Below are 16,571 nucleotides of genomic sequence, written 5' to 3'. Positions count from 1 at the left end.
ACTGTTATTCTGCCCACCCCCCAGAAGAATAAGAGGAAGCAATAATCTGTGTGTGTGTGAGGAGACAGCAGCGATAGCGTGGGGGAGGTCACAGCGAGGTGAGAGAGGGAGAGCGAGACGGAGAGAGAAGTTCAGCTAGAGGTGAAGCGAGAGACCTGCCGTTTTCTGTGTGTGTGTTTCGGGTGAATCAAGGGTCAGGTGTGTGTGTGTGTGTGTGTGTGTGTGTGTGTGTGTGAGTGTGTGTGTGTGTGTGTGTGTGTGTGTGTGTGTGTGTGAGTGTGTGAGTGAGTGAGAGAGAAGGACCTGCTGGCTCGCGTGTGGCTGGGTTTTGGTTTTTTTTTGTTTTTTGGACAGCCCAGTCTCTTTTCCATTTTCATCAGTCTTATCTGCCTCCTCCTCCTGCTGTCCTCCCTTCTTGTTGAACTTCTCCTACTGTTCGTGCCCTCCACTCCTCACTCCTGTGTCACCCCCCTAATCGATGTTTGCGTTAGACTTTTTTTTTTTTTCCCCCTTGGTGCAAATTTGCAAAGAAAAGTGACGTATAAATAAAGTTTGTCATCCAAACTGAGGTTCACTCATAAACTTTCCCTGCTGCCCTGATTTCTCCCTTTTCTTAATTTTTATCCCTTTTGTCCCACATTACTGCTCTTAATTTTACTCAGATCAGCACCTGAGGTACCAAAGTTGAAGACAAATAGCCGTAATTTTACGTGTGCACCCAAATGCTGCCCTCCCTCACATGAGATGTTTTGCCCAAAAAAAAGACACAGCTGTTAATGTTACGATGAAGCTAAAGGTTTGTTTTTGCAGCAGTTTTTTTCCATCTTGTCTGTGACCCTCCCCATACTAATTTTTTCTGTTGCATTTAAAAGAATAAGAGTGGAAAACTAGCAGACTGAAAAATGAAGATTGAGTTTTACTTTTATAGCACCAGATAACAACAACTATAGTTGCCTCAAGGTGCTTTATATTTTAAGAAAAAGACACTAAAAAAGAGAGAAAACCCCAACAGTAAGATGACTCCCTATGAGCAAGCAGTTGGTGATAGTAGGAAGGAAAAACTCCCCTTTAACAGGAAGAAACCTGCGGCTTGGGGAGGGTCTTTACCTTACAGTATACATTTGCCAACTAGCCCACAGTGTCATTGCTTTTAGGTCGATCCCTCATCATGTCAGGTTTCAAACACACCAGCATGGCTGCAGTAAAAACCCTGAACTCAAAGTTTGAAGGGTTGAAGGGACTTTGCTAACCAATGTGGGATCTTGTGTATGGTCTGTGGTCCTGTTCTTCTCTCCTTCCTAGTCTTTGTCCTCCTCACTGCTTTTTTCTTTCTCTTGTCCTCTGCAATCCTCATGCCTAACGGGAAATTTTGTGCAGGTTTATTTTCCTTTTATCTCTGATACAAAAAAAGAAAGTGGGTGGGAGAAGAAAGCAAGAGATAAAGGAAGACTGATGCGCAGAGCATGATTGCAGAGTGAAGACAGTGATTTGCTGTCAGATAAAATGAAAATCTCACGAATCTCAGCCAGCAGCTTATCCATCTATGGATGCATGGTGGCGTGTGTCTTCTTTGCTGTGTGTGTGTGGGGGGGGGGCGTTACTTCCTGTAAACAGGCAGCTAAAGTATGTGTTTATCCCACATGCTTTTACCTTGTATGTTCCTCAGAAACAAGTACAGATGTGCTGTGTCTTTGAGCACAAAGCCCATCCTCCAACACCTTCAACAATAACTTTAAAAGGCTTTTTTTTGCGTTCAAACATCTGCGTTAAAGTGAAGAATAGTGCGCATGTGGTCCCCACAAATACAGACGTACAAGCAGTGCAGACATACATACACAAAGCAAGGTGCGTGTGCACAAATAACTTCCTGCACACAAGCAGATGGAAACATCCTGACAAACAATATTATATAATACTCAGACAGTTTATGTGAACACTGTGCACACACTTGTATCGGCACCTAATCATCAAATAATATTTGTGCTTTAACCGCCCTCACTTGTGTGTGTGTGTGTGTGTGTGTGTGTGTGTGTGTGTGTGTGTGTGTGTGTGTGTGTGTGTGTGTTTGTTTGTTTATATGGGAGGATTAGCAGGTCAAACCTCGGCCGTGCAAGGGTGAACTCGGGGACAAAGTAGAGAGAGCTGAACGCAGAAGTGAAAAGGCCAGAGGGTGGAAGGAAAGGAGCAGAAAGCAGCGATAGGAGACGTTGGGAGGGGGTCAAAGGAGGGAGGAAAGGAAGGGGGGGGGTCCAACGGAATCACTTGTCTTGCGAAGCCAGGTTGAACCATTTGAGAAAATATTTAGGATGTTTCCTGTTTTCAGGAATAACTCTGAAGAGGTGAAGTCAGGTAGAAGCCATGACCTTTAAAAAAAATACAGATAAAGATGCAGCTTCAAGGACTACTTTCACTTACATATGACGTGAAATAATAATAATAATAACTTTTTTTTATGGCATTTTCAAAGCACAGTGACAAAGTGCTTCATATTTTGATAAAGTCTCACGTTCTATGGCACAAAATAAAGGGGAACACTTAAAGAAAGGCTAATCAATAAAACAGATAAATCATATATCTGACAGGCTGTGGAAGAGAATAAACATTTATATTAAAACAATCAGTTTTGGTGGTTAGTTCAGACTGGTATGACTTCTTGGTACCTGCTGATGGGCAACTCCTGATCCAGTTAGTTTATAGCTGTTTAATAGCTCGGTGGCACACCCAGGCTTGTTAAAGTTAAAGCAAAACTTCAATTTGTGCTCACAAAATTCACTATAATTTAATAATAATAATAATAATAATAATAAAGCAAATAAGATAAGATAAGAGATAAGAGAGAACTTTATTAATCCCTCGGGTGGGTTCCTCTGGGAAATTCGATTTCCAAAAAAGCACAGCACTGACAGAAGTTACAGAGTTACAGAATATTATATATATATACACACACACACACACACACACACACACACACACACACACACACACACACACACACACACACACACACACACACATATAAATACAGAGACAATATAAATAAAATATACGAAGGGGATAAATAGAATAAATAGGAATAAAAAATAAAAATACAAGTGAATTGCACATTTCAAGTATTGAGTCTATTGCACTGTTGACTATTTACAAAAGTATTGCACAAAAGGTATTGCACAGTGAGGTGAAGAAGCACTACAGCTTAGTTGTTCCCCCCTCCCTCTCCCCTCCAGAGAGGAGTTAAACAGTCTGATGGCGTGTGGGACAAAGGAGTTTTTAAGTCTGTTAGTTCTTGTCTTGGGGAGAAGCAACCTGTCACTGAACAGACTCCTCTGATTGTTTACGACCGTGTGCAGAGGATGCCTGGCATTGTCCATAATGTCCATCAGTTTCTTTAATGTCCTTTTCTCTGCCACTGTCACCAGAGTGTCCAGCTTCATGCCGACCACAGAGCCAGCCTTCCTGATCAGTTTCTCCAGCCTGGATGAGTCCTTCTTTGCTGTGCTGCTCCCCCAGCACACCACAGCATAGAAAAGTACTCCAGCAACCACCGACTGGTAAAACATCCTCAGGAGCTTCCTGCAGATGTTAAAAGACCTCAGCCTCCTGAGGAAGTACAGTCGGCTTTGGGCTTTTTTATACAGGTGCTCTGTGTTGCATGACCAGTCCAGTTTATTGTCCACCCACAGCCCGAGGTACTTGTACTTGTTGACCACCTCCACCTCCTCCCCCTCTATCTGAACCGCCAGTGGACCTTCTCTGGACCTCCTGAAGTCCACAACCAGTTCCTTAGTCTTTGAGGTGTTGAGTTGCAGGTGGTTTGTGTGACTCCATGCGACAAAGTTCCTCACCAGACTTCTGTACTCCTCTTCCTGATCATCCCAGATACACCCCATGATGGCTGTGTCGTCTGCAAACTTCTGAATGTGGCATAATTCAGAGTTGTAGCCGAAGTCAGAGGTGTACAGGGTGAAGAGAAGAGGGGACAGCACAGTTCCCTGTGGTGCTCCTGTGCTGCTGACCACAGTGTCAGACGTGATGTCCTTCAGCCTGACGTACTGTGGTCTGTCGGTGAGGTAGTCGGAGATCCAAGCCACCAGGCAGGGGTCCACCTCCATCCTGTTCAGTTTTTCCTGAAGCATACAGGGCCGGATGGTATTAAAGGCACTGGAAAAGTCAAGAAACAGGATCCTGACCGTGCCTTTTCCCCCATCCAGGTGTGAGTGGGCTCTGTGTAGGAGGTACAGGATGGCATCCTCCACTCCGACACCCGCCTTGTATGCAAACTGTAGTGGGTCCTGGGCATGTTGTACCTGTGGTCGGAGGAGGTTGAGGAAGAGCCGCTCTAGAGTCTTCATAAGATGTGACGTCAGTGCCACCGGTCGGAAGTCATTCAGCTCATTGGGCCGGTTCTTTTTGGGGACCGGGACGATGCAGGATGTCTTCCATAGGGCGGGCACTCTCCCCAGTCGCAGACTGAGGTTGAAGACTCGTTGTAGCGGCTCCCCAAGTTCAGCAGCACACGCCTTTAGCATCCTAGGACACACCTTGTCTGGGCCTGCTGCCTTTCTGGGGCGAAGCTTCCTCAGTTCTCTCCTGACCTGATCCACTGTGACACTGGGAGGTGTTTGGGAGGAGGGGAGGGGGGGAGATGTCTTGCTGCTGAGAGAGGGATTGGAGGAGGGGGGTGTCATGGTGTCAGGAAGGGGGGGAAGCGAGGGAGGCAGGAGAGTGGGGATTGGACTCTGTAGTGAAGGTGAGGGTGGGGGGGTTGTGGGCTGGTCAAACCTGTTGAAGAAGTTGTTGAGTTCGTTTGCCTTCTCCACAGTCCCCCCCACTGTGCTTTTCTTGGTGTTGTGGCCTGTGATGGTTTTCACACCATTCCAGACCTCCCTCATATTGTTCCTCTCCAACTTCTGCTCCACCTTCCTCCTGTAGGTGTCCTTTGCTTCCCTCAGGCAGCGTTTTACCTCCCGCTGTGCTGCTTTCATCTCCTCCTTCACTTTGCTCCTGAAAGCCTTCTTCTTCATGTTGAGGACAGCTTTGACTTCCTGTGTTACCCACGGTTTGTTATTAGGATAACACCGTACCGTCTTAGCAGGGGCGACTGTGTCCACACAAAAGTTGAGGTAGTCTGTAAGACAGTGTGTCGCCCCCTCTATGTCCTCACCATGTGGGCTCAGGAGCACATCCCAGTCTGTGGTGTCATAGCAGTCTCTCAGAGCATCCTCCTTTTCTGGGGTCCATCTCCGGATGGAGCGCGTTGTGACCGGCTGCCTTTGGACGAGGGGTGTGTAATGTGTTTCGCTTTAGTTTGTCAGGTTGGTCATCACAGCCCGCCTCATGAGGTTTTGGTGTATTTCTTGATTCACTCTCAAGGTGTTTACACGATTGTGAGCTTCATAAAGTGCTGTCAGCTTTTCTGGTCTGTACTTCTAAAAAAATATGCTCCATTAAAAATAATTAGGAAAACAAAGTAATAATGAAACCGAAAAAAAAAACCCCCAGAGTGTTTTTAAAATAATAAAAACTGAACTGAACCTGCTCTGGAAATAAAGGTGGCGTGAAGTCAAAATAAGACAAAAGCAGTGCTTAATTGGAAAGTAAATACACTGTTATAACTCAGTAATCCCACAGCAGTCTTCAAATTCTGGGTCTTTATGAAAGGAAACTTCCACGTGTCTAAAGCACGAGCGGCTGTGGCTCAGGAGGCAGAGAGGCTCGTCCAGTAATTGGAAAATCCCTGATTCAATCCAGTCTGTATGTTGAAGTGTCCTTGGCCAAGATAGTTTTAAGTCTGTGTGTCAAAGGTAAAGCGCTGTATGAATGCATGTGGAATCGTGGCTTATGGTGGTCTGTAAGGCCATCTATTTTACTACTGACTGAAGCAGGCACTGTTCAGCTGGTCTTGTCTGTATTGGTTTGATTGTATGAGTTCAGTTCCCAGATAAAGAAGTAACTGAACACCCAGTAAATTCTTGTTTCATTTGGGCCGATTTATCACGTCGCAGAGATGTAGCAACTTGTTACATCATCCACTGATTTTTGAGTCAGCAAGTTCATCGACTGGTCTGGTGTTAAATACTGTACAGACATGTCCAAGACAGGTCAGTCAGAGTGTTGTAATGTTTAGAAGTTGCTGACCACGAATGCTCTGCAGTTACACGAGTTATTTTATTAATGTACAACAGCAGTTACCTGTCGATTCAAAGGTGTTACAACACCACCAGTCCCTTACCAGGGCCACGCCCCTTTCCTTCTCAGTCAGCGATGTTAAAGAACGAGTGGTGACGTAATTAGATGTCAGCAGCTCAGTGTGGTTCTGCAGGACTTTGATACAGACGATGATTGTTGACGATTGTCGGCTATGTCAGCTATGCCCGCTCCGCACAGGCATGGAGATGTTAGCCTGGAGAAAGGCACAGTCTACTGCTGTTAGCACTGTTTATATTAGCAACACAAGCTGCTAGCACCGCAGCAGCCATCAATACTTAGGTGTGTTTGGATTGCGTGGGCAAGAATCTAAGACCTACCTCTTCCTGACCACCTCCTCTTTGTCTGGGTGGACACCAAGGCGTTCCCAAACCAGCCCAGAGACATAAACTCTGCAGCATCTTGGGTCTGCTCCAGGGCTTTTTGTAGGACAGAGTCTGGAGAGATCCAGAGAGTTTGACAGCCTCGGGTTCTTTGATATCTTTCTTAAATCCACTGTCCTGCTGCAGGAGGCTGCTGCCATCGAGGAGTGCATGGGGGGAAGGGTTCTAAGTCTCCAGCAGAGGTTAGCTAGGCGGTTCATGTCAAAAATAACAAACAGCAGCACTATATGAAGTCACCGCACAGTTCAGTGGTACAAAACCAAGTTGCTAAGTGTGTGAAATCTAATGGCGTTAAACTCAGTGGAAGACTGAAAGCACATCCATGACAGCTCGACATTCTGATTATACAAACACAAAAATGCGTGTTGGATTGAATAAATAGTGTCTCTCTGACTTGAGTATAAAGAAGAATTAAGAAAAGATAAAGGACCCTCCAGGGAACTTGTAAAAATCAATCCTATGTACAATAGGGACTAACTGGATGATTAACGATTCCATGCAGGAGTTTCTGTGAGGTGAAGCACAGTTTTCGTAAACGTCAGGACCATAGTTACAGATGTGAACGCTGAGAAAGCAGCAGTACAAGCCAGTGACATTCACAGATTTTTCACTTCACTTAATTTCTCTCGTGTCCTCTGTCATCCGTTCTGTTTTCCCCGGTCGCCTGCCGGGGCACCTTCATCAGCTAACTCCGGTCTATCCCCTTCTCTTAGTCTTATCTATCCATCTTCATCTGCCCTTACTTTACCCTCTCCCTCTTTCTGTAAGCGCTGTTATCCATTCCTCTCCATCTGTGTCTCCTTCCATCTTTACTCTCCCTCATTTTCTCTCCCCCTTTCCTCACATGTGGTTTTGCTCTCCATCCCTCTGTACTCCATTCCTCCACCTCATCCCTTGCTCACATATGGTTTCTCTCTCTGGATCTGTGTTTGGTGTTACCCAGAGTTCACTGGGGCTCCTGCTCATATGTGTGTGTGTTTTACAGACAGAGATAGAGAGACGGCGTGTGTGAATGTCTGCAGGCTTACGGGTCTGCCTGCCTGGGCCTGTTTCTGTGTGTGTGTGTGTGTGTGTGTGTGTGTGTGTGTGTGTGTGTGTGTGTGTGTGTGTGTGTGTGTGTGTGTGTGTGTGTGTGTGTGTGTGTGTTAGGTAGAGTTCAGCAGGGCAGCGGCAGGTTATGCAACTGTTTGAAATGTGGGCCATTCCGAAGAAGACTCAACCTCTCCAGCTTGTTGCTTTTCTTTCCTTTCCCTTGACCCGTTTGCCGTTTACTTTCTTGGCGTTGTTGCTTTTATTTACCTAAATGTAAAAATGTCTCCATGTGGGGAACTTAAAGGTTTCTTGAGACGATTTGGTCATTTTTTAAGTGCTGAAAACATAAACATCCGCATTAAGTTGGCACAAGCTGCAAGTGCCAGAACTTAATACTATTTCCTTTGGAGTTACCCGGACTTCACAAGTGGTTACTCATATAACATGCGGACTGATCTTCATCACAAGTGGCACTTGTAAGCAAGCATAATCTGACTAAAGCAGTAACCCACAAACAAATGTGCTTTTAATGTTCTTATTAATCACACTGAGTAATAACTCACAGTGCAGTCTGGACGCAAACAGCAACATCATGAGGTTTCCTGTGGCAACTAAAGGGAGCTGGACGGCAGCGGGAATTTTTGACCATTTCTCTGTTGGTCTCTTCGGTTCATCGCGGTTTTTGAGCAGTCTTCAGAGGGGTGTACTACCCAGCGGGATTAACGGGTTCACCGTCATCTGTGGGTTTCTAGGTTTTGTTGAACCATGATTTCACCAGCATGGTGGAATCATGGGATGAGGGTCTAGTGTGCTAATGTGGAGTTAGTGTGCAGTGCTCTTTTTTTAGTGTCACATATGTAGATTTTTTTCACTAAATGTGAGATATAAAATGTTTATATATTTCTATAGAAATTAGTTTTCTAGTAAAGATTCAATAACAATAGGACTTACTGTGATATAACAAAAACATTTTATAATTACAGGACAGTTGGGGCAGCATAGAGCAGCATTTCTACATTATGTAGAAAAACAGAGGCGTACTGTTGAAACTGCACTTCTTTTTCATATATTAACACTTCCCAGGTATTTAATATGTCTTAATAATCTGTAATCTTTACACTGACACCAAGGAGAATTTCACTGGTCCAACCCACTACTTTAAATGAAATCGACACCTCTGAGCTTTGTAAAGTTTTTGAAAGTTGCGATTGAAACGTGATTGCACCTGCCAGCCTTTTTCAAGGAGAGCACAGTTGGTGTGATTTTTACAGCGAGCTGCACCTCTATTACTTACACTCCCAATCCTGTATTTCTGAGCATACCTTAGGACTCACTCATGTCTGATATACTAACCTAGTGGCATAGATGCGACAGCAAGGTCGTGATGAACGTGATTATCACTGCTGTGAGTGAGGGGGTGGTGTGGGGGTGCCGAGCTGAGCAAAGAAGGCCAGAAAAGCTGTGATAAATGTGGTCATGGAAGCGCCACACATCTGTTCACAAGACAAACCTTTGGCTCTGAATCCATCTGAGTACATCGTAGTTGTATAAAACACCACATATTTATCTTCAGAGCTGCTACAGGTTCATGTTTCCCTGGTTTTTGAAGTGGGCACCAGCTGTTACGCAACATGTTGGTGGGTTAGTGAGTGAATCGGTGATCTGCTGGTGTTTATTTCATCACTGCTTAATGGATAATTTATCATCTCCAAAATCTGAGATCTTCCTATGAGTAAAACAGAAACACTCCCTAAATCTCACGTTCTTCCTCTGACTTTTTTTTTCTAGTTACTGGATTTGTTCACCCAGTGGGATTGGTCAACCTACCTGGCTGATTACGGCAAACCCACCTGCAAATACCTGAGAGTCAACCCACACACTGCACTGGCACTGCTGGAGAAGTGAGTAGTGATTCATCATTCTGGGATTCACACATTACTGTTAATCTATTGTTCTGTTGCCTCATTTTTTGGATGACTCAAATCCTTGTTTTGCCATTAACTGACCAAACAGTTTCTGATTCCAGCTTCTTAAATGTGAGAGTTTCCTTGTTTTCTCAGCTTTATACTACTGTTAATTTCATGTTAATTAATCTCACAAAAAAAGTTGAAGCCCTCACTGTCAAGTTTTATGAATTTTCATAAACTTCTTTCTATTGATAAAACGTCAACATTTTGGTTAGTTCCCCCCCACACATAAAAATTTAAACCCTGCCTGGCTCAAATTTGGCTGATTTCCTTATCAAGGTCTGCATCACATCCAGCATGTTTGCAGTTGTAGATCAGTGGAGATCCCACTCTGAGCTTGAGCGCTTGTGATGTGTGCTGGATCCCCTTCAGTGTCCCAGCACAGTTTTATTTTAGGGGAGAGGATTAAGTTTCTTGGAGCCAAATCTGGATTGTGCCTCAGACAACTCCATGTTCTACAACAGTCTGATCCAATTGTTTATTTTATATATTTATTTTTATTGTATTTTTTTTTGTAGTTCGCAAACCTAAAAGTGTCTAAAAAGAAAGAAAAATAATTTCTGACCCTGTACCCCCAACATCAGGCTTGGACATTTTGGACTCTTCCATTGAGATTCATTTGTGGTATTTCATAGTGAAACCTAGTTCTCACAACCAGCCCTTGTCCTTGATATACAAGTATTAAAGTCAGGTTGATTTTACACAGAAGTTGATGTTTGTCTGGTTACAGATGTACATGTGTTGGGAATGGGATCAGACAGCAGTGAAAGTTGCACAAGGAGATGACCTGGAAGGGCAAGCTGTTGATTTTGCCCCCTTCCTGATTTCTTAGACTGATGTTTTTGTTTGCATTTTTGTAACGCTTCCATTTTTTCAGATCATCAAATAAATGTCAACATTAGGCAAATATAACGCATTACAAAAATACAAAATGCAGTTTTTAAATGATGATTTCATATATTAAGGAAAAAATTCTATCCAGATCTACCTAACCCTGTTTGAATACGTCAACTTTGAGCACCCACATGTTTTGGAAAGCTGAGTTTAGTTTCACACACCCACGCCGAATTACTGCAAGAACTGTTGAATAGAGAAATCACTTAAATACAACCTGTCTGACGAAGTGCATTGTATTAAAAGATGTCAAACACCAACACATCACGCCATGACGATCTAAAGAAACAGCTGAAAAACAAAGTCATTGATGTCTGTTAGTCTGGAAAGGGATACAAAGCTACTTCAAGGCTTTGGGATTTCAGGGAATGATGGTGAACCTTCCCAAGAACACAACGACGACTCATCCATGAGCTCACAAAAGAACCCAGAGCAACATCTAAAGAACTGCATGATTCAACAATCAGAAAGAGACGGGAGGAAAGTTTCAAAGAGAAAATCACTGCTGACCACAAAGAACATAAAGAGTCGTCTCACATTTGCCAAAAAACAAGACTTTTGAGAAAGTATTCTGTGGACTGACGAGACAAACTTTTTGTAAGGTTAGAGTCCGGTTACGTGTGGTGTAACACAGTATTTCATAAACAGACCATCATACCGGCAGTCATACATGGTGGTGGTACTGTGAAGGTCTGGGCTGCTTTGCTGCTTCAGGACATTTTGCTGTAATTGATGGAACCACGATGTCTGCTTGATGTACCAGAAAATCCTGAAGGAGAATGTCCAACCATCAGTTTGTGTCCTGAATCTCAGGCTCACGTGGGTTATGCAATAGAACAAGGATCCAAAACACATCAGCGAGTCCACCTCTGAGAGGCTCAAACAAAATGAAGAAGAGGCCCGGTCAAAGTTTGGACTTACGTGAGATTTAGATGCTTTGCTGTGACTTAAAACAGGATGTTCATACTCAAACTCCCTCGATCTTTCTGAATTAAAACAATTCTGCAATGAAGAGTGGACCAAAATTCCTCCACAGAGAAGAATTGACAATTAACACAAATGCTTGATTGTGCTGGCCCTGGCAGCAACAACTCTAGTCAGTTATTAGATTTAGGGGAACAATGACTTTCTCACAACCCATGTAGGTTTGGATAACGTTTTCCTTTAATAAACCAAATCATCATTTAAAATTGCATTTTGCATTTACTGTGGTTATCTTCTCTAATGACCTGAAATATTCAAGTATGACAAACATGCAATATAAATTGGAAATGAGGAAGTGGGCAAAGACAATGTATGTTAATGGATGGGTTTGGGGTTTGTGGGTTATGCAGAGCTCCTTTAATGAGAAAGCCAACATCAGATCAGTGGAAATCCAGCAGCATTCCTACATCAAATCTCATTTGAACTTTTGAACTTCATCCACCTTTTCCTCCATCTGCTCTTTTCTGTCTCCTGTCCTCCTTCATGTTCTTGACAGGTTGTTTAAGCCGTGAGTATCGTGTGTGTGTGTGTGTGTGTGTGTGTGTGTGTGTGTGTGTGTGAGAGAGAGTGAGATGCTTGTTTGAGGCATGTACTTACACCAAGACCAGTACTCGGGTTTACTAAAGCTGTTTACCTTCTTCCTTTTTAAAAAGGGTGTGTGCAATCTCACCTTCCGTATTACTCACTCTCACACATCCTGAGAACATAAACTCATGTCGTGATGATACTGATGTTTATCGCCATGGCTGTTAACCATAGGATGTTATCGCTACAACACCACCCGCATCCTGTATCTGTGTACCATCAGTGTAGGGCCATAGAGCCCGAGCTGATATGAAAATAGGGAAGATAACCACACACACAACCTGCATGAACTCAAAAAGTTATAATCTGACTTTGTGGATCACCGCCTCTAAAAGTTTTCACACAGAAACCTGAAAGTAAATACACACTTTTAAGACTTGAGGCAAGAAACAACAACAAAAAAAAAATACACACGCACAAAGTCATATGTTCTCATTCATTGTGCGGCAGAGCACCTTAATTAGGGACAGCCTTTTCTCTTCAGATAGCCAGGCCTGGTGGTCTCTCTTTGCCCATGAGGAAGCACCCTACTGGGGTTAGTCTGGTCTGCTGGGCCCCCGAACTTCCTGGAGGTCGTAACGCTCCAGTGTTCAGCTAAAGAATACAAAAAAAAAAATACATGCCGAGATACACATGTGACAATGAAGGTTTTTTTCTTCTCAAATAGGCGACCTTAGCAGGGATGTGTGCTTGTTCTGAGCATGCTCATAAACTTGTGTTTTCCTGATTGCATGAAATGAACAGCCCAGTAAATATTGATCCTTATTTGTCCCTGATTGATTTCTTTAAAATCTTTTTTTATTTCTGATTGGCTCTTCTTTCTTCCCTGTTTATTCTTGCTCACCCACCCACAACCCATCTCCAGGATGAAGGAGACGAGCAGGAAGAACAACGTCTTCGCCCAGTTCAGGAAGACAGATAGAGACAGGCAGAAGCTCATCGACACCATCATCAAGCAGCTACGCAACCTCATCGCGCAGCACCACACCTAAAGCAAGCCACACAATTGGCCAACAACCCCACGAGGCTGGTGTATGCACCTTAAGTAAAAAAAAAAAAAAAACTTCAAAAAGCAACAACAAATTAGTCAGTCTAAAACTGGAAAAAGCACACTGGATGATAAGCTTGCAGTCTGATTAGTGTTAGTGGTTACATTTTGGCTGAAGACAACCATGTAAGAAACTGTCCACAGTAGCATGTTAGCTGGAAGGACATCCTTTTAAAAGCAATGTTGTACATCCTGAAAGTTCAGTTTTAATCGAGCTATCTGGATCTGCTTAGATAACCATACAGGCTTCTCAAAATGTAATTCCGTGTCCACACGTCCTACCGACTTATAAACAGAAGTCTGGTGCCATGTTATATTTTTCTTTAGTACAGAAAAAGATCAAAACGAACAACAAAACTCATCTTTCTAAAACTGTTTACTCGTCTGTTAGAGCCATTTGCGATAAATGGCAGAAACCTGCTGAGCCTTGTGTTTTTTAAAGTTCAATAATATTTCCCACTGATTTCCACCAATGATCGTCTCAGTAATTAGAAAAGGTGTCAGGAGGTCTTTAGTTACCAAACGATAGATTAATAGATTGTTGGTTTTGGTCTTTCATGGTATTCGTTGATGAGGAGGAAATCTAGAAGCCCGTTGGCTATTACCTGACGATTTTGGCTTCAAGCTTAATGTTTTTGGGACTTCTGTTGTAGCTCTTCGATATCTGGGCCAAAGCTTCCTGTTCTTTGCCCGAGGCATTGTTTGCAGTCCAACAATTAAGGCTTAATTGTCTTCAGGCTGTTTGGTCAGTAGAAACAGAAACCAGAAAACTTCGATCCATCTATTTTCTGCAGCTTATCCAGAATCGGTCATGTGGGCTGCGGTCTAAGCAGAGACACCCAGACCTCCCTCTCCTCAGCCAGCTCCTCCAGCTCTTCTTGGCGGACACTTCCGTGTTCCCAAGCTGAGAGACAAACTCTCCCTCCTATCAGATAGCTCAACCATCTCAACTGGCTCCTTTCATTGTAGAGGAGTGTAGTTGAATGACTGAGCTCCTCAATCTGTCTCTAAGGGAGAGCGCAGACAGCCTTTGGAGGGAGCTCAATTCTGCATGATCGCCTCCTTTCTGACATTTTCCGCAGCTCAAGGCAGCAGATGAAGGTAGGAATAGAGACTGAACATTAAATTGACAGCTTTGATTTTACAGTTTTAGAAAAGTTATGGTACCGATATCTTCTCCTAACACAAAGTATATTCACAAGTTTGTTTTCTGGCTCTGTAACCCCAGTTACAGAGAACTAGTCTATTTTCTTTGGCTCTGCCTTAAACCTCATGATGTTCAAGAAAAAAATCTACATCATCACCAACTTCTGCCTTTAACTGGACCTGGTGTTCTTCAGCCTGGAAGGATTCTGACTTTGGTCTCTTTAGGAGCACAAGTGATAATGAAATTGATCATTTCTTTTTTATCATGCAGCTAAAAGGAAAAAAATGTAACATTACAAGTAATTCTACACATGCTGTTATCCACTGCTCTCAGATCAAATGCTCTCCGTCATCTTTGAAGCTTGAAAAATACGTTTCCAGTTGCTGGATGGTTGCTATCGATCCATTTGTGGGTCTGCTCAGTGGGAATGAGAGTTAATTTTGGCTTAAAAGTTTTGTAAGGGAATTGTGTACAAGAAACGTTGAAGCAGGTTGTATTTTTGTGCTCAATTCCATTTTCCCCTTCAGTCCTTCTCAGACTGAGCCGGGCCGGTTAAGCCACCCATCCTCACCCGGCCTTTAATGTCTTCCGCATCACTCTCCATCACTGTGACGTGATAACAATGCATTGAATGTACATCACAGAGGGCCGCCTCCCATGGCTGAATGTCTTTCTGTTTTTTTTAAGGTTGTGAAAAAGCTGGAAAAGCACTGAAAACAAAAACAAGATATTAGTGAAAATGAACAGAATGTTACTGCCTTTATCTTCTAACAAAAGGGGGGATATTGGCGCAGCTTGGTAACCCATTTCCCCTCTTAGTATATACAACCTGCAGACACTTGAAACTTGATTTGGCAACCTTATTTCCTTTGGTAGCACAGTGCATGTTGGGGGATTTAAAGGTGTGTGTGTGTGTGTGTGTGTGTGTGTGTGATGGTGGTGAGGTCTCCCAACATGGCAACCAACCTTTTAAGTGAAACTTGATTTGAAATGGAAGGGACATGGCTTGGGTGTTTTCTTTGTTGTAATGTATTACAAAAACTAGGTCTTAATAAGGGCGGGGGGGGGGGATGCTTCAACATTGCAACTTGCTATAAAATGTGTAGTTTGCTTGCCACGTGGTTTGGAAAGATTCGTATATAAACCGCTGTAGACAGATGTGTGTCTTCCATGAACATGCCAAGCTCTGTGTGAGTGTGTGCAGTGAGGCTACTTTTACACACAAGCTTAAATAATTGAAGCACAATACTTAATTCCTTTCACACTAGATCGTCTTTGAAACTAACGGGGGTCTTTTCACTCTTTGTATAACTTTTCTTTCTTGAACTCTGGTGCAATAATGACCTTGGAAGAAACTGCAGCAGGTGTGCGTGTGTGTGCGTTAATCATATAGGGATTATAAATAGGGATTTATAAAGGGAATGCTAACCTGGTGTGGGTGGGTGTCTGAAGGGAAAAAGTGTCTTCCTTCCCATGCTCATGAGTGTGTTGTTTCTCTTGTGCATGGCAGCACTGTGCTTTTTTTTTTTTAAATAGTTTTTTTTTTCTTTAGTTTTTTGAGTCATTATTAGCTGTGCATCTTTTTTTTTGGGGGGGGGGGGGTTGTTTTTGTTGTTGTTTGTTTGTTTGTTTGTTTGTTTTTTTTAGAAAGGGAACGAGGCCGTCGTTATTGAATGTGCCTTTTGCTGTATTTTGTTGTTTTTCCTGCCAATAAAGCAGCCGTCCTCAGCCGTGGTGATTGGACTCTGGAAACACTTCATTCTTCACAAAAAAAAAAATGAATTCAAAATCTGCAAAATTTCCTTTTTTTTTCCAGACTGCGTTTGCTCTGTTTTCTTTTCTGCTATATTATTTATGATGCTGTTTTGAAGCTTTTATGTTAATACCCTGGACTTGCACAGTTTATTATGATCACAGTGAAGACTGCTTTGCATTTTCTAAACAACTGAAGGCTATATTCTTTTATTTAAGACAGCTGGGCATCTACTACATTCACAAAAACTACTTTTATTATAAAAAAGATTTTCTCACAACTATAAGAGATCTGCAAAACATTTCTCAGTATTCCTAATAATTAATTATTAGCAACTAGTAACTGCAATAGACTGTATGTAAAAGAATGACATTGACACTGTGGTACCACCTCTTGATTTTGGACTAAGCATTTTAAAGCGTTAATATTTTAGTTGCTACTATGTTGGGTTTTTTGGAGTCACATAGCTCTTTTTTTTCCAGCTACTAGGTGGAGTGCTAAACCAACAGCTAATGCCAGCCAGCATTAGACAAAGAGATAAATAATGCTAAATAACAGAGTAATAAAAGGCTTC

At 42.8% G+C, this 16,571-nt stretch overlaps 1 protein-coding gene across 4 annotated transcripts in view; it reads left to right on the top strand.

Moving 5' to 3' along the window:
- exoc6b (exocyst complex component 6B) overlaps positions 1-13,112 on the top strand; it is a 130,417-nt gene extending 117,305 nt beyond the window's left edge. For 2 of the 4 annotated variants that reach the window (XM_026162784.1, XM_026162787.1), the window contains 3 exons: positions 9,408-9,520; positions 11,961-11,972; positions 12,915-13,112. In XM_026162784.1, the coding sequence (XP_026018569.1) occupies positions 9,408-9,520; positions 11,961-11,972; positions 12,915-13,041 (252 nt within the window). In that variant the 3' untranslated portion in view covers positions 13,042-13,112. The remainder of the gene's footprint in view (positions 1-9,407; positions 9,521-11,960; positions 11,973-12,914) is intronic. The other 2 variants (XM_026162786.1, XM_026162788.1) reach the window with 1 other exon arrangement.
- Positions 13,113-16,571: the final 3,459 nt, after the last annotated feature.

The sequence above is a fragment of the Astatotilapia calliptera genome, chromosome 3, assembly GCF_900246225.1.
Source record: "Astatotilapia calliptera chromosome 3, fAstCal1.2, whole genome shotgun sequence".
In the NCBI taxonomy this organism is placed as follows: Eukaryota; Metazoa; Chordata; class Actinopteri; order Cichliformes; family Cichlidae; genus Astatotilapia; species Astatotilapia calliptera.
The sequence above is the reverse complement of the archived record's forward strand: the minus strand, read 5'-3'. Positions and strand labels throughout refer to the sequence as shown.